At 43.4% G+C, this 21,427-nt stretch overlaps 1 protein-coding gene across 1 annotated transcript in view; it reads left to right on the forward strand.

Moving 5' to 3' along the window:
• Nucleotides 1-21,427, forward strand: part of KCNH5 (potassium voltage-gated channel subfamily H member 5) — a 233,697-nt gene that overhangs the window by 23,339 nt on the left and 188,931 nt on the right. The window contains exons 3-4 of the mRNA XM_077820578.1: nt 932-1,038; nt 6,095-6,223. Of these exons, the coding sequence (XP_077676704.1) occupies nt 932-1,038; nt 6,095-6,223 (236 nt within the window). The remainder of the gene's footprint in view (nt 1-931; nt 1,039-6,094; nt 6,224-21,427) is intronic.

The raw sequence follows: 21,427 nt of genomic DNA on the forward strand, positions 1-21,427 counted from the left end.
GCTGGGGAATTGATCCAGCAAGGGACTTAGGCACATCTCTAGCTTTACATGTGTGAGTTGTCCCAGTGACTTTCTTCCCACTCACATGGGATAAATGCAAACTTGACTTCAGTGGGGCAATTCATACTCTTAAAAGTTGTGCTGGACTGGGTATCTATTTGCAAGAGAATTGCGGCCTTTATTTCTTGTTGGTGAAATCCTGTCTTGATTCATAATCAGACCTTTATAAGTAAACTCGGATTACCTGAATGTCTTGGGGTACCTCTGCATAATTTTAGAGAACGGAACTTTGGTCCCTGTCTGAATTTTGGATTTGGGGCATGGAAGCAAATTTTGGGTAACTCAGCATTCTCATAACTAATGCTTGGATCATCAGGACTTATCTAGGGTGACCAGATGGCCTGATTTTATAGGGAGAGTCATGATTTGGGGGGCTTTTCCTTATATAGGCACCTGTTACCCTCCACCTCCGTCCCAATTTTTTACACTTTCTATCTGATCACCCTAGGATTTATCTGTAGTGGATTCCATTCTGCCTCAGAAGTATAAGGGGTTCTAAGAGGATTTGAGAATTTGCATGGCTTTTGTTGAGTTTTCTTCTCCACTTTATCATTTTGTCACTGTAGCATGTTTATGTGTTGCCCCAGTGGTGTATATTGTCAGCTCTTTTTTTTTTTAACACTCTAGCCTTGAATGTATACCTAGAAAGTCACTTATATAAAATGACAGCACATAAATCTTTCTTACAATAAATAAGCAGCCACAATTGTTTGTTTTGTAGGTTTCATGGCAATCTTGGAATACCATAAATGTTGAAATGAGATGTAAATCATAGTTAAATTTCAGTGGATAACTCTTAAAGCATAGCTAATGTTTATAAGTTGTTACTTGACTGTGGGGAAAAAAGCAGAAATGGATTTTTCTTTTCCAGTTTTATGTATGGGGAACTGACGGATAAGAAGACCATTGAAAAAGTCAGACAGACTTTTGACAACTATGAGTCAAACTGCTTTGAAATTCTCCTGTACAAGAAAAACAGTATGTATAACATTGTGGTAATTGACAGTACATTTTTTAAATGAATAATTGAGCAATAGCAATTTTTCTTTTAACATTTGTGTGGGAGTTTGAGGCAAGATTTTTAAAAGTGACTAGTGATTTTGGGTGCCTTAATATTTGAATGGACCACTTGAGACCCCCTAAAAGGGTCTGGTTTTTAGTAGGTGGGTGCTCAGCACTTTCTGAAAGTCTGGCTCCTTTAAAATGCCTCAGGTGAGGACCCCAGAAACACAGCTCATTTTTGAAACTTTTGGGGTATATAAAGGTGATCAAACTAGGTACATTGGTAGGAAGCACTGTGTGAGGTACTCCATGCAGATTGGAGAATGTCCCTCAATGATGAGCTGGAACACTCATGTCCCAGCTGTCTATGGTCCTGTCAATTGTGCTTACTGATTTGATGGCTCTATGGTGCATAAAGACACCCATTAGGAACTTGAATGAGACCACCAAACATAAGACCCAGTCAAGAATTAATACAAGGTTATTAGAAGGCAGAGGACAATGTAGTAACTCAACAGTGTGACCAATTCTCTCCTTCAGCTGGCTGGCCTCTCCCAGCAGGTTTGAAGAACTGGAGATGATTTTACTTCAGAATCAGGTTGCCACCACATATTGCCATCCTACTCTTTCTCTTTAGGTGTTTATGCTGCTCCTGTGCATTGTTCTTGCTCTTCAACATTTAACATGATACTGGACACAATCTGTCAGTTGTGGATTGGCTGGCAGAGTTTACAGACTCTGTGTTTTTAACTCTTTCAGTCCCTCTTTTTTTTTTATGCTTGGACTTAATCACTATTCAAAGAATGCTGCTGCCATGAGGTCACGGAAGCTTGACCCAGTAACTTGCACGTTCATTCAGTTGTGATAGGCCCTAGCCTTGCAAGCTGCTCTCCACGGGCAGACCCCTGCGCCTGCATGGAGTAGCTTGCAGGATTGGGTCCACAGCTTTTCCTAGTGTACTTCAGTTGCAGGAAAATAGTGAACTATAGGAAAGGGCAAATCATGTTCCAGCGCCTCAGCCAATAGTTGTGCTATATGTCACTACAAACACTTCTGTCTCTAACTATGAACAGAGGATTTAAGACAATGCTGCTCCCTGAGATTGCACCTGCTAAGACTTCCTGAAATGGTATGTGTGTTGTTTATACTTTAATTCAACTTTCCCTTTTTAGGAGAAATCATCTCATCCTTTGCCTTGCACACACTTAAGCAATAATAAGGTATCCTAAGATCCCCCAAATTCTGTCCATCCCGAAGTATTTTAGCAAACTTTTCCATTGAAAGAAGAGCAATTGCAGCTCTCATTGCCAGTATTGCTGCAGGTGTCTTGCCATGTCCTGTGAATGACACCATTCTGGTCTTTGGCATATGGTCATGTCTGTTCCTTTGCTTTTCTGCTGCTCTGCTCTTTTGTCTGTGCACTCTGCCTGATTGCTCCCACATGTTAGGAAAATGTCCTGAGATGGGTTTGCCCTGCATTTCTCCACTGGAAGAGGCTTCTATCGTTGCCATGCCCTGTTTCCAGCTGGTAACAGAATGGATCCCTCGCAATCAACTCTCCCTTTTGCTAGTGGGTTATGTTATGAAAAATAAGCTGAAGTGGCAGCTCCTGGTTAACAGGTCTCAGTCTTTCATTAAATTCCTTTCCCTTTTATTTTTAAATAGAAAAGCTAAAAGCTTTCTCCTGATCTTTTCCCATATCAGGCCAACAGCTTTTGCTTCAAAAAGAATATCCCTGGCTTGAGTGGATTGCCTCTCAATAAATCCCTGAAACACAGCTTCCTCATTAAAACCTTCAGCTGTGCCCAGATTTCCAGCTCTTCTGTCTATATTTTTTATAAGATATGCGGGATAACGGAAGGACTTTGTAAGAAGAAAATATCCAAGTACAGTCTATAGGGTCATTCTCTGTTCAGTCTTGGATCAGATCCCATCCTTAAATTCAGTCTCTCTCGCTCTCTCTCTTCCCCAAAAGCCAAGAATTAAGACTCCCTTTGGTACTAACACTTTAACTGGCCGACTTCTGTCTCAGCAAATGCGTTGTCCAGCACTTGGTTCTACCCAGTCATAATTTGTACCTGGCTTCCTGCAGGTTGGCAAAACTAAGTCCTTATAAAAAGAAAAGGAGTACTTGTGGCACCTTAGAGACTAACAAATTTATTTGAGCATAAGCTTTTGTGAGCTACAGCTCGCTTCATTGGATGTAGCTCACGAAAGCTTATGCTCAAATAAATTTTAGTCTCTAAGGTGCCATAAGTCCTCCTTTCCTTTTGCGGATACACAGTAACATGGCTGCTACTCTGAAATATGTCCTTACAGTGACCACACTACAAAAGCACATGTTAAGGTTAACACTGTAGCAAAAAATAGGTAGTGTACATTTCTTCTAGAACACCTGCAGAAAATGCTGACTGTTACCAGATTGAGGGCTTTCAGTTTATTCCCACTGGAGGCCAGGTTTGTCACCGGCCTTCTGCTCTGAGTTCACTGCACTTTAATAGACCAAGTGAGAGAACACCCAGTGTTCATTTCAAACCCCACCCTGTGCCTAGCAGTACTGTGTGTTCTTGCTCATGAGTTGTGTAGGTTTTTCTCCTGAGAGACTCTTTTTGGTAGTGACTGAGATTTGTTTGGCTTCTCCTTTGCCTCCAGCATAGTGAGAGGCATTATCCTCAGGATTGCTGCCCTCAGGCACTTACTTAGCATTTTAAGCTTGCTGGTATGAGGGTTGCCTGGTTTCCTTATGTTTATTAGAGTGCCTTCTGCTTTTTAATTAGTTACTTGTCTAAAGAGCTGCACATTACAAACCTCTTAAAAGCCAGTGTTCAGGTCTGTAAATCTTGAGTTGGCCATTGGGAGTTGAAATAATTGAGTCAGCACAATGTCCCTGGAATACACACTAAACCACAGGCCTTCCTTGTGCTTGTACCACTTACTGCTATTATGGTACTGGTGTAATCACAAACAGTTCAATGTAGCCACACTAGCCATGGTGAATTGCAGTTTTGACCTTGTCCACACTAGTCCTATGCTAAACCATTTTATTTTCAGTGCCCTCTGGGCACCTATTCTGCAGTTTCTGGTACAATTCCAGAAGCAATGCATGGTGGGAGATTTTGAAAGGCGAACAGTGCATTGTGGATGGATTAGTCTGTGTCCATACTGGTACCAAAACAGTTCAGCTTGAAAACAATTTTTAACCCGGCTGAAAGCATGTCTAAAAGAAGTGGCATTGTGCATTCTGCTAAGCCATTCTCCAGCACGAGGTCTGAAGATGCTCAAAAGAAGTGGATGCCTGTGAAGTAGCCGTTGCTGCCCTGTTGTTGGCCCTTCAGTAGCCTCTGTGAAGAATGTCAAGACATCAAGCTTGCTGTCAAGCTGCGGATCTATGGAACCACAGTTAGACCAACTCCGCTGAATGGAAGTGAAATGTGGGCATAGAGGAAAGCTGAAGAATGTTGGAATGATGTTTTCCATTCTCGTGGTCTCCGTCCACTTCTCCATATGAAGTGGCAGGACAAGATCAGAAATGAGGATATTCAAAAGCCGAACTAGCAGTCGTCTCCATCCACGCTAGTTCAGTTTCAGTGGCTTTCTTGGCCTGGACATATTATTTGACTAGATGGCCAACCAGTTTCAAAGTGTGTGTACCAAGGAATGCTGCTACTTGGCCGACAATCCCAAGTTGCCAAAAGCTTCGGTGGTGTGACAAGATTGCCAGGGGTGGATATAAACCGAATATACAATCACACCACCTTAAGCACCTTGCCAGAGATTAATCCATGTGGCAATTTGCGAAGAGGCCATGCCCTGTGCTGATGATACTAAGCCATTTGGAGCACCTCTGTGTATGGATGTGAGGTGTTATAAGCTTGCTATGGGGAGCAATTGACTTTCAGGGTGGTCCATGTTTTCTAGTGGAGGTAAGGCTTTACTGATATGTCATTCATACAAGTGAACTGTGTATCTCTATACAAACTGTTTAGGATCCCAAATCAATAAGAGTAAAATCTACCTCCCCTGCAGCAGATCAGCATGCAGAAATAGAACTGATGTGGTGCACAGTCCTTGTGGTGGCTGACTACACAGGGGTGAATTTGACCATACAGAGAACAGGACACTTGCTAGTTTCATTCTCCTGCATGATGTACCAGTAGGCGTATTACATTCCTGCTGTGTGCATATATATCTGCTCTCCTAACCACTCTAGCATTTTAGGTGCTTTGTTGATTGTTTGCTTAACCAAAGTGCCAGGATTGTAAAATGGTTTTGCCTTGAATTCAAATACTAAGAGGAAGATATATCGGTGGGTATATCGTCTGTTGGTCAGAGGAGCAGAGAGACTGGGAGTCAGACCTCTTGTGCTCTATATCCAGCTGTGGGGGTGGGTCTGGGTATGGTCTGGTGATTAGCCCAGGAGACTGGGAGGCAGGATGGCTGAGCTCATCTCGCGAATGTTCTTTTTCATGTGTGGTAGAGTGTCAAATCTGGGACATGGCACATTTGACAGCATCATCCTACTTTACAGAGACATTTAAAAATGTTTTTAAAAAAATCTAAAGCTTGTTTTTTAGAGGTGGCCAGCAAAGGAAAAATGTAGGTATCTTTGCCATTTTGTTTTGGTTCTCTGTGATGTGTAACATGAACCTTCAAGGTTTTCCTGTCGCCTTGTTTATTACTTTAGAAATATCAAAAAGTTTTGCCTATCTTGAGGATGAGAACTACCTAAACTCCAAAGGGGGTGAAGAATGATAGGCAGAGACCGGGCTAAAAGGGGAACAATAAAACAGTGTTATGGCAGAGATTATTGGGGTTCTTTCTTTGGTTACTTGTGGTAGTTAATTGGATTGCTAGCATTTTCTCATTTTAATGTGCATGTGAATATATTATAGACCCAAACAAACATGGCAAAGGTACAGCTATCTAGAAATGGTTTTCAGATAAATGTATGTAATACAGCATTTAAAACATGTAGGAGTTGTGGAAAGCTGGTGTTCTACCACATGCCCTGGTTTCTTTCTCTCTTCTCCAGGAACCCCAGTTTGGTTCTACATGCAAATAGCACCTATAAGAAATGAACATGAAAAAGTGGTTTTATTCCTGTGCACTTTTAAAGATATCACTTTGTTCAAACAGCCAATTGAAGATGATTCAACAAAAGGTAATTTTTAAAATAATTTATTATTAATGTTAAAATACACATATTCAAGTTGAACCTCAGAGCAGAAGCAGACAATGAATGTGAAGTGTTTCTTGGCTTCAGGAAATGCTTAGCAATATGTAAAAGTTCTGACAGCATTCTGCTACGTATGTGGTATAAAACTCTAAGATCAAGCACTATGTATGTAACATTCACTAACAAGATGCTGCAACTATCCCTAGACTTGGTGTATCTTCTTTTTTGGTATGCATCCGATGAAGTGGGCTGTAGCCCACAAAAGCTTATGCTCAAATAAATTTGTTAGTCTCTAAGGTGCCACAAGTCCTCCTGTTCTTTTTTTGGTATGGTTTCACTGATTGTTTCAGCACAGCTAGATTTTGCTTAGATTCGAAACTAGTATCATTCTGAGACACCTTTAGCCACTTTTAATTATTTGTTAAACTTTACTGTTTTAGGAGATTGAAAATTAAACATCTTTCCCTAAGGAGATTATAATTTTCCATTTAGTAAACCCTTTTTTCCCCCTTGGTGATGAGGTACTGATATCGTTTTCAAGTTGAAGGTGAAATTACAATGAAATGGCCCATTTCGCTTGTTCCTCGTTGCCAGCAATGATATCAACATAGCTCTGGTTGTTGTGTGTGTTTGTTTGTTAACAGCTGCTGCAGATGGTGTTCATTTGGATGTGCAGTGGCCTATTCAAATAAACATCCAGGGCCAGATCCTCAGCCTTGTCCAAGGACAGCTGCTGGGGAAGAGTAAAAAGGACCTGTTTATACTGTCTCTCTTGATCCTGAGGCATATTCTGTGCTTCGTGGCTGCTGTATGCTAAGCTTATGTGTGTGTTGTTTTTCTAATTATACTTAGTGCACACTTGGTTAAGGAAAATAATATCCCGTTGCATACAAGATTTGCTTTGCATTTGCTTATCGTTTATTTATTCCTCACCTTTCTCCGCTCACCCCCCAAACTTGGCAAAGTCTGTGTTTCTCATGAAGAACTATGAACTATGAAAACCTGGATTTGTGCTGGAAATGGCCCATCTTGATTATCATACACATTGTAAGGAGAGTGATCACTTTAGATAAGCTATTACCAGCAGGAGAATGGGGTGGGGGGAGAGAAAACCTTTTGTAGTGATAAACACCCATTTTTTCATGGTCTGTGTGTATAAAAACATCTTCTGTATTTTCCATAGTATGCATCCGATGAAGTGAGCTGTAGCTCACGAAAGCTTATGCTCAAATAAATTGGTAGGTCTCTAAGGTGCCACGAGTATTCTCTTTCTTTTTATGAATACCCAAAGCTTTAAAGAGAAACTCTTGGTGTCATCCAAGTGCAAAAAACCAGGGTCTGAATGATTTTTCTTACAGTGTGGATAACATCTGATTATCCATGCTCAGGTAATTCAAAAGTTACTGAATATATTTGTCAGGCTGTCTGGAGAGGCTTACGAGCATGCGTGCCAACCTCAGGGCAGATTGTTCAGGAACAGGACACAAACCCCAAACTGGCTATCACTAGATTTCACCAACCAAGTAACAAGTGTGAACTCCCCAGACACTATAACAGCCTTAACATGGAGTTCCAGACAGTCCCCTTGGGCACGCTGATCTATCTTGCCACCCAGGCAAGCCTGCCTTTGTGATAGATGGTCCCTTACACCAAAAATCACAATGTTCAGGTTATTCCTAGGCACTGCATTTAGCCGTATGGAGTGGAAATCTATCAACTGCATGAAAAAACTTGCACAGATACAGACAGACTGTGTATATATAAAGTCTGCTGCAGTTTCCACGGTATGCATCTGATGAAGTGAGCTGTAGCTCACGAAAGCTCATGCTCAAATAAATTGGTTAGTCTCTAAGGTGCCACAAGTACTCCTTTTCTTTTTGCGAATACAGACTAACACGGCTGTTACTCTGAAACCTGTCATTATGCAAGGCACTGCATTTAGCCGTATGGAGTGGAAATCTATCAACTGCATGAAAAAACTTGCACAGATACAGACAGACTGTGTATACATAAAGTCTGCTGCAGTTTCCACGGTATGCATCTGATGAAGTGAGCTGTAGCTCACGAAAGCTCATGCTCAAATAAATTGGTTAGTCTCTAAGGTGCCACAAGTACTCCTTTTCTTTTTGCGAATACAGACTAACACGGCTGTTACTCTGAAAAAAGAACCATCACTTTCCCCAGGTCATTTGTACCTTACATCTCTCATCAAAGACAATGCTTGTAGTCAATCCTATATTAAACTAACTAAAGGTTTATCTACCAGAAAAAAAAATAAGTTATTTACAAGGTTAAAGCAGGTAAACATATACACACAAATGAGTTACAGTCTTAGGTATCAATAGGTATTAGATGTTGCTGTAATATGCAAGCTCTTTGTGTCCTTGAGGGCTAACCCAGGCTAAACAGCTTGGGGATCCCTTTCTTATGCATAGAAATTTTGCCCTCTCCCATTCCAAGCAGCATAATAAGCTTTTCTTGACATAGATTTTTATCCCTTTCCCCCAGGGCTTAAGCTGATGGGTGAGGATTTGTGCACATCTCCGTTTCATGGATGTTTGGGGAGGGGGGCAAGCAACAAAGTCTTTTGTCCAATGATGTTCCACAATGGCTTGTCTGATGCCCATAGGCCTTCTTTTGTTGGGCAGGAGATGACCCCTCTTGTGGTAAACTAGTATTTCACATTTGATGATTTTTCTCTTCTGGTGGGGCAGGTTTACAGTTTTAGAGCAAACATTTTTTTTTATAGTTACAAAGCAAATACGTAAATACTACCTTATATCATAGGATACAGATATTATAAGTGAGATTAATGCATGCAGCAATTTACAAGTGTTTGATAAAGTCTAAACACCTTCTTAGAACTCTAATAGCTATTTTGACAATACTAATGCACGTGTGAGTCAGACTGGTTTCCAGCTATGCATTTGTCAGTGTTCAGTGAGGCCTAGGAGTCCCGGCATGAGTTGGCACCTGGTCTGTCAGTATTTACTTCAGACTCTCAATAAACAAATAAATAAATATGTTTATAATTTAAAAAGTCCACCTTTGGGCTAAGACCAAGTATGAGAAATTTCTATCCAAAGATGAATTCTTTGTGAAGTTATAAGAGCATGAAAGGACACCTGAAATGGAAATGCCTTCTCAGCCATTGCAATATTGTTGCTGCCACTAGATGGAGTTAGTATCTGGTGTGACAAAGTTCCTCCTCTGCCTTGGTGGGTCCTGTGCTTATTGGTGGATTTGCTTGCCTCAGAGATTCACGGCAGCCCTCAGTTTGGCCACTTTTGCTAGTGGCTCAAACCTGCCGTTCACTCAGCTAACCTCATCACTGGCCAGCATGGGGAAAAGGAAGGAGAACAATCCCCACAGTCTCTGCTGGTCCACTTAGTGGGTCGGGGGACAGGCCAGGGACCTTCCCCTCTGGTGGGACCCACAGTCCAGGTCAACTCCTCCTGTATCCAGTAGGGAGTTGGGGGGATGGGGGGAACCCGTGCCCGCCCTCTACTACGGGTTCCAGTCCAGGGCCCTGTGGATCACAGCTGTCTACAATGTTTCATGTAACAATTGTGGGACCACTACAACTCCCTGGACTACTTCCCCATGGCCTCCTCCCAACACTTTCTGTATCCTCACCACAGGACCTTCCTCCTGATGCCAGATAGCATTTGTATTCCTCAGTCCTCCAGTAGCATGCCCTCTCACTCTCAGCTCCTTGCGCGCCCCTCGCTGACTGAAGTGAGGTCCTTTTTAAACCAGGTTCCCTGATTAGCCTGCCTTAATTGGTTCTAGCATCTTCTTAATTAGCTCCATGTGTCCTAATTAGACTGTTTCCCTTAATTGGTCTCAGCAACTTGTTGATTGTTCTGGAACTGCCCCTGTTACCTTATCCAGGGAAAAGGGACCTGCTTAACCTGGGGCTAATATATCTGCCTTCTATCACTCTCCACAAAGTCACGGGACCTCCTGGTCAACCTCCTCCTGGCCCTGGCGAAAGAGCCATCTATAAAACCATGAAGAGGAGGTTGGCTGACAGGCCCCACAGTCACAAGCGGCCCCATTTCCGATCCTCCGTCCATTCACGCATCCGGGCAGAGTTCCTTTGGGCGGTGTCCACTGGCTTCCTTGACGCCTTCGAGGAGCAGTGGGCGCTGTCTGGGGTTCTTTGCTCGGTGTCCCAATCAGGTTCCCTTCGTTTGACTCTTTTGACTGCACTCCCGTCTCTGTTATTTCATTAGTTGTCCTCTGGAATCACTTGGCTTCCAGGTCCTGTGGATCCTCCCCTTAGGCTGAGGGGTGGGGTGTGTGTGTGTGTGGTCCTTTAGAAGTGGGCGGGCTTGTGCCCGCCCACTTCCTGGATCCCAATAGGATCACTCTGCTGTAGCCATCTGGCCCGACCCCGTCACACTGGCTAAAAGTTCTTCGTTGCACAATAAACTCCATGGTCTGAAGCATGCCCATGACCACTGCTTCAGCCTGGAAAACAATTTCCTGAAACTTTCAAGGTAAATCCCAACTAATTGAAAGGACTTATTAATTGGACAGGTGTAATGATATGGGGACAAATCCTTCTCCTCCCTCCCCAAACTCAATGGGGGTGGGTGGGGTTCAGCAAATAAGGAGATGCTCAGCAGGGAAATCTCTGCAGAGTTCCTCTCCTTTACTCCTTTTGCCCTTCATGGAATCTGCCCTCAAACTCTGCGTGTCCCCAGGGAGCTGCATTAGGCAAAGAAGCCCTGTGCCACTCTCTTGCAGCACTGGTCCAATGGAGCTGTGTTACCAAAGCCTCCCCTGGCTGTGGCTGCCTGAGCGAGACCTACTAAAGAGGAATCCCAACCAGAGCAATGATATTACCTCCCCAGGCTGGCTGAGCTTTCCTGGGGAACCTCTGTGGGGATGGCAGTTCCCCTCTCCTGCCCTCGCTGCTTGTTGGGCTGTCCACTTCCCAGCCCTAGCTAACTGCCTGCGCTTCCCCTTGTATAGATACTTGCTGAGTGCTTATTAAGAAGGGGTAGTGGATGGCATAATGAACCTTCCTTCTCCCCAGTCTGGGGGATGGGGGTGGGGCATCCATATTGGTTCCACCTCAGCAATATGTGTTTATGGGGGAAAATATTAAGAAGCTGTGAAAATTCTCTCTGTTTATTGCTGTTGTCTGAAATGGGAGGCTCTCATTATTTTCAAATGCCAATTATTATATTTAAGCACCATTCCAAAATATTGCCCTATAGCAGGCTGAGACTTTAACCTGCAAGTTTAAAAAGCCCATTTTCCGGGCAAGAGGGCATATTGTCTTCTGCTTTCACGTGGGCAGACCAAGAAATGCGGCTGAAGTCTAACAGCACTTGATCAGAGTACTTTGGATAAAATATCCAGTCCAAGCCTGTTAACCCCGCATCATTGGCCCGATTTTCCTCTCACTTACACTGATGTAAATCAGGAGGAACTCCCTATGTTTGTTCATCTCTCTCTCTCTCTCTGAAAATATAAAACAATAAATTTTGGCAACATTATGCATCAAGTTGCAGTGAGGAAGGTCTAGGTTGGATATTAGGAAACACTATTTCACTAGGAGGGTGGTGAAGCACTGGAATGCGTTACCTAGGGAGGTGGTGGAATCTGCATCCTTTAGAGGTTTTAAGGTCAGGCTTGACAAAGCCCTGGCTGGGATGATTTAGTGGGCGTTGGTCCTGCTTTGAGCAGAGAATTGGATTAGATGACCTCCAGAGGTCTCTTCCAACCCTAATATTCTATGCTTCTATGAGCATGTGGGAGAAAACCCCCCAGCACTGTTGCATAATCTTTTGGATCTCAAATGAATGAGTCTGTATTGCCCCACTGCACTGGAATTACAGAGCTACTTTGTCAGATGTAGTGCTATAGGGTATGCATAATTCATTTTTCTTGCAGATAACATTGCTGTATGCTCACAAGCTCTCAGAGCACTTTAGTTTTGAATTATGGGCTTGATAGATATATAAATTACAATTTACTGGGAAATTTAGAAGCATTTATGAAAAGCACTATGGTAAAATACTGCTTTAAAGTACTAGAATTTGTCATTGAAAGGGCTTTTTTTTTTTAAAAGACTTTTTTGTTTCGAGAGTCTACCAGGGCTATGAAGTACATAATACATAAGTAAAACATATGCCCACTGTAACTATGAATGGTGTATTTGAGTAGTCTATTATTTAAGATGTCTGTTTCATTTAAGATGAAAAATTCAACAGCAATAAAATATCAATGCCATTATGTACTAATCCTGCCATACCAATGAATTCTGCAGGATCGGTAAGCGTATTGCCATATCCTAGAGCTATAATATATCTCACTCCTGCAAAGCACAAGCAGATAATCTTTAAAATAATAACAATTAGACAGTGACGCAGGAGATAGGTGCTAGGATATGGAACCTTTCCCTTCAGTGTCATTGGCTTCAGTGTGTCCCAGATTGATAGGTTGCCAAAAAGCATTTCTTTGGATTTGTTGGCTTCAGTCCAGTTTCTAGTGGGCAAAAATCATCATTGCAGCTGGCACCACTGTTGGCTCTGTGAGCAGGGATGGAGGCTTAGCCATTATCTGACTCCTAGAAGTGATTCCTCTAGGCCTGAATTTTTCACATAAGTTTGCATTGCTGTTGCCAGTCCTACACCTGTTCTGTTGATAAACAGGTGGCTTAAGTTTTCAGGCTGTCTACTAGTGCCTTTCACAAAAACTAAATTCACTTAAAAAAAAATCTGAAAATGCCACTTAAAGGAATGTTCCTGATAGAAAGTCCTGTTCCGTACACAACCCAAAACCACATCAACAGTCTATAAATCTCTTGCAGTTAATGTTTAATGAGAGAATAATCCCATTGAAAGAAAATCTAACCCACTGAGAGGTACAATTAAAATAAAAATTGATGTAAAAGAGTAACGTTGTTTGTTTAAATGGGTACATTTTCTACATATAAAACCAACAGCTCCTAAGCAATATATGAAATAATGAATATAGTTTTGGGTATCCAGGTTTTTAATGCATTTTTTTGTACTTGCAGCTCAGGTCAAATAGCTGCATTTATTATTAAAGTTAAATCTAAAAATTCCTGTCAGCAGCAGAGTCATGAAACTTGTTAAGAAAAAATGAACAGCAAGATAAATATGGAATGTTCTGCATTTGAATGTGTTTGCACAATATGGAATCACAGTTAAGCTAGAGGAAAGGCAGAAAATACATATAATATGAAAATACCTAGCTCTTATATAGCACTTTTCATCAGTAGATCTCAAAGCACTTTGCAAAGGAGAGCAGTATCATTATCCCCATTTTACAGATAGGGAAACTGAGGCACAGAGGGGTAAAGTGACTTGCCCAAGCTCACCCAGTGATTATGCACCCATTTTGAGCTGACCAGTGGCTGGATGTGAATGCAACATAGGTGTATGCCCACTTGTTAGTATGCAATCAGTGGTGCATGCAAAAACAGTTGTGCAAAAACAGAAGTCATGCATTTAAATGTATCCTAGCATTGCAGCAGATTATAAAACAAGGGACTACATGGAATTTTGAAGTCAATGAATTTGGCCTAATACTACTGAGGTAGATGGGATACTTTTGTGCACATTGAGTAACACCTTGCTCCTTCAGTGGTCTCCTTGGCTTCAGTGGGCCTGCTTGTCGAGTAAGGCACTACTTAATGCCTGCAAAAGTCTTACGATCTGGCCCATTATTTTCTGCTTGTTTGTTTATTTTTATATCCATTCACCTCTATCCCCGGTAAAGCTACATTATAGTGGAAAAATTTATCATAGAAAATAGTCCATTTCACCAGCTACCCTTTATCCATAATAAGGAACAAACATTTAGCTGATGTAATAATCTGAATGGCTGAACGTCCATAAATGTTTTCGCAAAAAGAAAAGGAGTATTTGTGGCACCTTAGAGACTAACCAATTTATTTGAGCATGAGCTTTCGTGAGCTACAGCTCACTTCATCGGATGCATACTGTGGAAACTGCAGAAGACATTATATACACAGAGACCATGAAACAATACCTCCTCCCACCCCACTGTCCTGTTGGTAATAGCTTATCTAAAGTGATCATCAAGTTGGGCCATTTCCAGCACAAATCCAGGTTTTCTCACCCTCCGTCCCCCCTCCTCCCAACAAACTCACTCTCCTGTTGGTAATAGCCTGTGTATATAATGTCTCTGTGTATATAATGTCTTCTGCAGTTTCCACAATATGCATCCGATGAAGTGAGCTGTAGCTCACGAAAGCTTATGCTCAAATAAATTGGTTAGTCTCTAAGGTGCCACAAGTACTCCTTTTCTTTTTGCGAATACAGACTTGTGGCACCTTAGAGACTAACCAATTTATTTGAGCATGAGCTTTCGTGAGCTACAGCTCACTTCATCGGATGCATACTGTGGAAACTGCAGAAGACATTATATACACAGAGACCATGAAACAATACCTCCTCCCACCCCACTGTCCTGCTGGTAATAGCTTATCTAAAGTGATCATCAAGTTGGGCCATTTCCAGCACAAATCCAGGTTTTCTCACCCTCCGTCCCCCCTCCTCCCAACAAACTCACTCTCCTGTTGGTAATAGCCTGTGTATATAATGTCTCTGTGTATATAATGTCTTCTGCAGTTTCCACAATATGCATCCGATGAAGTGAGCTGTAGCTCACGAAAGCTTATGCTCAAATAAATTGGTTAGTCTCTAAGGTGCCACAAGTACTCCTTTTCTTTTTGCGAATACAGACTTGTGGCACCTTAGAGACTAACCAATTTATTTGAGCATGAGCTTTCGTGAGCTACAGCTCACTTCATCGGATGCATATTGTGGAAACTGCAGAAGACATTATATACACAGGCTATTACCAACAGGAGAGTGAGTTTGTTGGGGGGAGGGGGGACGGAGGGTGAGAAAACCTGGATTTGTGCTGGAAATGGCCCAACTTGATGATCACTTTAGATAAGCTATTACCAGCAGGAGAGTGGGGTGGGAGGAGGTATTGTTTCATGGTCTCTGTGTATATAATGTCTTCTGCAGTTTCCACAGTATGCATCCGATGAAGTGAGCTGTAGCTCACGAAAGCTCATGCTCAAATAAATTGGTTAGTCTCTAAGGTGCCACAAGTACTCCCTTTCTTTTTGCGAATACAGACTAACACGGCTGTTACTCTGAAACCTGTCATAAATGTTTTAGAATTGTATATTCTCATTACTGATGTTAGAAGCTGATATATCTTTCTCATTTTATATTTCCAAACTGCCTGACTCCAAATATTGCTAGCTCTCTGCTTTGGTTTGTTTGCCATAGAATATAGATAGTTTAAAGTGGTGTTGTATGTTAACCATTTCATGCTTTACTAGAAGATGGAAAAAAAGGCCTTTTCATTATCCAAAGGTGTTGCGCTCCTATGGGCAGGAATCAACATTAGAATTGCTGTAATTACCCTTTAATAGTCTTTTTTTTCAGAGAATATCATTGTTAACCTTAGCATTTTTGCTGCAGATTAAGATCTTGGATACTACTGTGAGGCATTGATTTAAATGCCTTCATTATTTCCTTTACTTTTAAGATCAGACAAGCCCTGACAAAGAGGTTAATTGCAACCCTGTAGAAATACATTAATGTTTTCTTAAGGAAAACGAGTCATGTCTTGATTTTCAGCAAAGCAAATATCCTAATAATATAATATTTCCCTGAGACTTTTAAACTCTTCATATTCCCTTATTCATATATGTGGCTTATAACAACTATAATATCAATTACGGCCTCCATTTTTAAATAAGGCAATTCAGAAGCCCTGTATTCAGATCCTCAGTAGTATTTAGGTGCTTAAGTTCCACTGATTTCAGTAGGAGCTAGGTGCCTAAATGCCTTTTGAGGATCTGGGCCCTAAATCCATACTTTTGCTTCTCAATAAACTGTAACAGATACTCGGTGATGCTGAGCACCTCCAATTCCCACTGAAGTTAATAGGAGAGTGTGACAGAGTACCGGAATCAGCCACCGAACCAGCACTCTGGTCGCTCTTTAACCAGTTAAACCCTCAGGGAGGGCCTGATTAAGGAGAGGAATTCATGATTTCTAGATTGGATTGGGGCTGGAAAGCTAATGAGCTCATTAGCTTGTTTACAAGGAGACAGGATAAAAGAGCACAGGAAGGAAGTGCAGGGTGGGAGGGGGGAGTGAGAGAGTGCGTGGACGGCTGGACAGACAGGTGGGCGAGTAGGGCCTGACGAAAAGGAGCGCTTTGGAAGAAGACCTCTTTTCTTTCCCCCCACTTTGGAGAAGGAGTAACAAAACTGGTTAACATTCTAAATACTGTGACTGCACTCGTACGTAGACGGTGGAGGAGTGAAATACTGCAAACAAACTGCATGATGGTACCTATCTGAGCAGAGGTCTCTGAGCGAAGCAAAGAGGTCGGGAGCAGTGGTACCCCTGTCACACTTGGCGGATCCTTCCTTTATCCTTGCCGATAAAGAAGGTGATGTAAATGTTTGGCAGGCTGGGCGATGGAGGAGACTTTCCAATGCTGGTCGAACAGCAGAAACAAGTGCAGAAGACCTTGCGGAACTTCTAACAGTCCCGCCATTTGAAGAGAGATCTTCTTGCTTGCCTGGCAGGCTCAGCAACAACCAAAACCCCTGCAGGAGTTTATAAAGGAGTAAGTCCAGGTGCAGCAATAACTACTACAAAGTGTGGTGAGTCCTGCAGCGGGGCTTGGCAATCGGGCGCGGGTCTAGGCCCCTGCAAGATGGGCCCCGCAGACGACCCTGATGCCTTTGTGGCCATATTGGAGAGAGTGGCTTTGGGGGCAGGATGGAATAGGGAGACTGGGCGCCATGGCTAGCACAGGAGACGCTCAGGAGGCCTATGTGGCTCTCAGTGAGGAGCTGACAAGAGACTGCAAAATGGTTAATGTGGCCAGCCTAGACTAGGTGGGCCTTTCGATGGGCAAGTCTCAGTAAAAATGTTGAGTTGCAAGATGGATGGAGTGGGGGATTATGGCCTCAGGCATTTGCCCCAAAACCAACAGACTAGGCCACTCGTCTGAGGCTGGACATCCAAGGTGTGGACATTACAGACGCTGTTATTCTTGAACAGTTCCTCTGCTGGTGGATAACCACATATGGGTCAGGTGGCATCAATCTGTTACCCTAGATGTGGCAATTAAACTAACAGAAGAGTTTGCAGTGCTGGACATTCCTGGGGGGTGGGGAGAGTTGGCTGCTTGCAGCTTAAGTGGCCAGATCTGGGGAGGAAGACCAGAGAACCTACATCCAGAAAGAGCACTGAGAAGGAGAGGGAGGAGCCCAGAGGAACATCGACGGGGTCTTGTCTATTGTGTATTACCAGTGTGGGCAGCAGGAATGTGTAAAAAGAGACCGCCCATACACGGAGTGAAGGTTTACAGACTTCTGTGGTTGGACCGGGACTCCCAGCAGGGAGAAAGAAGGAAGCTACCAACTGTTCCTGTAGTGTTGCGGAGAAGGTATAAAAGGGGGCTGGTGGACACTGCCTCCGCCTATTCACTAATCAGGTGGGAGTTGGTGGAACTTCCTGGAGCAAGGGCGTGGCTCGTATGCATATATGAGTGAATAAGAAGCTCTGCCCTGTGGCACGGGTTCCCCTGGAAGTTTGAGGGAAGTTCAAAGGGAAATGGGGTGGAGTAGTGGATGGATTACTCCACCCCTTCATATTAGGCACAGACTGGAACCCTTTCCTATTAGGAAAGCAAAGGGGCATCCGGAACCCTGGAGAAATGGAATGAAACCCAGGGGGAAAAAAGCCATTAAGTATAGAAGGGCTGGAAAATATTAGACAGGAGGACACAAGCCAGAGAGAAGATAAAGAAAGGGGGAGTACCCCGACAGGCAAAGGAGGAGTGAAAAAAAGACAAGGACATAGTCTCATAGGCTAAAGATAACCCAGACTTATTACCAGCAGTCCTATTAACAAGGAGACAGGATAAAAGAGCTTGAGAAGGAACTGCAGAGAGAGAGAAGCAGGAGCGGGATACAGATGCAGACAGACAGACAAGGCTAGTAGGGCCTGACAAAAGGGAGAGCCCTGGGAGGAGACACCCCCTACTTTGGTGAAGGGGTAGTAGCACTGAATGACATTGTGCATACTGTGTGACTGCACTAGTGTGGAGAAGGTGCAGGTGGAGTGAAATGCTGTAAATAACAGCACAGTTGTATCTGCAAAAGAGAAGGTCTTTGAACAGTGTGAAGCAAAATGGACGGGAGCAGTGGGTTCACAGTCACAGAGAGTCTGGTGCTCAGCACCTCTGAAAATCAGACCACTTTAGTTAGGTGTCAAAATATCCAAGTTCCTAACCTTTAAGTATCACGGTTTGACCATTATTGGTTAGTGTGGTGGACAGATCATTTTATGGCTGCCAAGGTATTAGCAACATACTGCAGCAGCATGGTGCTGGAAAGCTGGCTGAATGGGCTAGCTAGGGATTCCCCTCAGGGAAGGAAAATAGTCAGTGGTGTAGAACTGACATAGCGACTGTATGCCACCCAGCCCTGGCATACCATATGTTCCTAGGGATAGGGTCCATGTGGAGCAGCTGCTAGACATTGCCTGTTGGGGCTATGGGCGGGGATGTAGGTTAAATTCCTAGATTCCAAGGCAAAATTGACCATTGTGATAATCTAGTCTGACCACCTGTATAACATGGCCCACAGGACTTCCCCAAAATAATTCCTAGACCAGACCTTTTAGAGAAACATCCAATCTTGATGTAAAAATGGTTAGTGATGGAGAATTCACCAGGTTAAAGAGCCTCCAGGCTGCTTTTACTTATGCAGGGTACCTACCCAGCCCCCAGCCAGCCCCAGGTTCTTGGGGTCTGCTAAGGATCTGGCTGCAAGTAATAATTAGGACGAGATGATTTTAGTGAGCAAAGCCCTAACAACTACTTCTTTAAGGGAAGCTACATGCTTCCATTTAAAATGTCCCGAATCAGAAGAAGCGTTCTTGGAAAGGACTCCAGGTGTCACTCCTTCTTTTGACAATTTTTCTGCTGGTCCATTTCCTGTGTTGTGTGTTGCCACAGCGTCTTAAGGCTGCACTACAGCTCAGTGCGTTTATTCTGACTTATTGGCCCCAAATACAAAGGGGCAGCTTTACATCAGAAAGGAACAAAAGCATTTATATCATTAATTGATCACCAGCCTGTACTAATAGTAAAATAACGTGGGGCTCTGAAGAGGGGATGTGAAATCTCCTCCAGAGTGTGCTAAAACCAAAGTCAGTGGAACTTGGTAGTGCGCAAAGTAAGCTCTAAGCAAGAAAGTGGAGTACAGCTATAATAAGAGCAGGTAGTAACAGATTTGTTCCCGTTCCAGCTGTCCAGTGTAAAGCCAGGTGATTGAGCACCTGGAGAGGAAAGCTGCATCAGCATAGCCACATTATTAGACTAGTATCCATCCAGTAGAAAGGCAGGCACGAGAATGAACAGGTTTTCACTGGGGAGAATCATGGCTCCGTTAAAGTTGTTAGGGTGTTTTGACTGTGTAAAGCAGTGGTGGGCAGCCTGCGGCCCGTCAGGGTAAAATTTTTTTCATTTGCACGGCTGCCCGCAGCTCCCAGTGGCTGTGGTTCACCATTCCCGGCCAATGGGAGCTGCGGGAAGCAGCGTGGGCCACAGGGACATGCTGGCCGCTGCTTCCCGCAGCTCCCATCGGCTGGAAATGGTGACCCATGGCCACTGGGAGCTGCGGGCGGCTGTGCAAATGTAAACAAACTGTCTGGCGGCCCGCCAGCGGATTACCCTGATGGGCTGCAGGTTGCCCACCACTGGTGTAAAGGCTATAGGACCAAATCTTATTTAATAATATATTTGTTCTAGGCAAGGCACCATACTTTACCTGTGTTGTTTGGACTAAAGAATAGGAAAGCTGGAAATATCGTGTCCTGCCAAGGCACCACACAAGAAGTTATTTCTGAATCAGCTCATTCATTTAGGGAGGGGTTGAATGAACACGATCCCATCTGCAAAAGCTTTTTTCCCTGGGGCCAGAAGACTTTCAGTCTCCGTGTCTGGTTCAGTAGATGAGCATACATGGCAGCTCCATGTTCCTGTGCTCCCTCAAGCTCTAGGCTAAGTGCAGCAATGACAGCTTCCCCTTGTGTTATTGCAGCTCACATTTAAAATAAACGCTGGAAAAAATTCTTTTTAAACAAAGATAAATTTGTTACCATATTTCTCCTCTCCGAGAAACCTTTGCCCCAGCATGTCTCCGGTACAACACAAACTCATCTCTGGCAACATGCAGGACCCAGGTTGTGGCATCTTGGTACAGTGACTCTAACCTACAGCCCAAAGATGAGAGGACATCGCATTCTCCCTCAGACCCTTCCCAATAACAGCTCTAATTAGAACAAGAGGTGCAGAGAATCCTTTGTGGTAAAATATAAAATTATGAAGAAAACGGCAGAGGAAAAGTGTTGTAGCGTGGAAGACGAGAGTTCAGCTGCAGTAGCATGCACCACAGGTGGGAAAGGGAGAAAGACGAGTTCTTGTCATTCCGCTTCTGAATCTTTCTTTCATGCCCACCGCCATTTTGGCCCTACGGCTCACATTAGTTTTGGAGCTGTTGAACACACACAACTGCCTGAGTCGTCAATGTTCTGCTATTGCAGGAAAGGCAAATGCAATTTTGGGTTGCGTTCACAGAGGCCTAGCATGCAAGTCACGGGAGGTGATAGTACCGCTCTACTTGGCACTGATTGGGACAGTAGGATAATGGAGCAGCCTGCCTAGGGAGGTCATAGAAGCTTCTTCAGTGGAGGTTTTCAAAAGGAGGCTGGGTAGTCATCTGTCTCAGATGGTTTAGACACACATCCTGCACCTTGCAGGAGGTTAGACTAGATGACGCCTGCGGTCCCTTCTAGCCCTATGTGATTTTACCTTTGACTTCCTGGACGTGCAGAAGTCTCAATCCGAGTTTACAGGCAGGATTGAGAAAAGTTTCAATGGACTCCTGAATTTAAGGATAGAAGATTTCTATGGATAATGAGAACATTCTCAGATTATGGAAGATATTTTAAAAACAGGGATGTAAATTCTCATGTTTCAGTGTGTGACTGGGTGCCTGTGGTGGACCACACTGAGAATGCCACCTCTGGGCAGACTGCAAGAAACAGCGTAGACAGTGGTTGATTCTAT

The sequence above is a fragment of the Eretmochelys imbricata genome, chromosome 6 (genome assembly GCF_965152235.1).
Source record: "Eretmochelys imbricata isolate rEreImb1 chromosome 6, rEreImb1.hap1, whole genome shotgun sequence".
Taxonomy (NCBI): domain Eukaryota; kingdom Metazoa; phylum Chordata; order Testudines; family Cheloniidae; genus Eretmochelys; species Eretmochelys imbricata.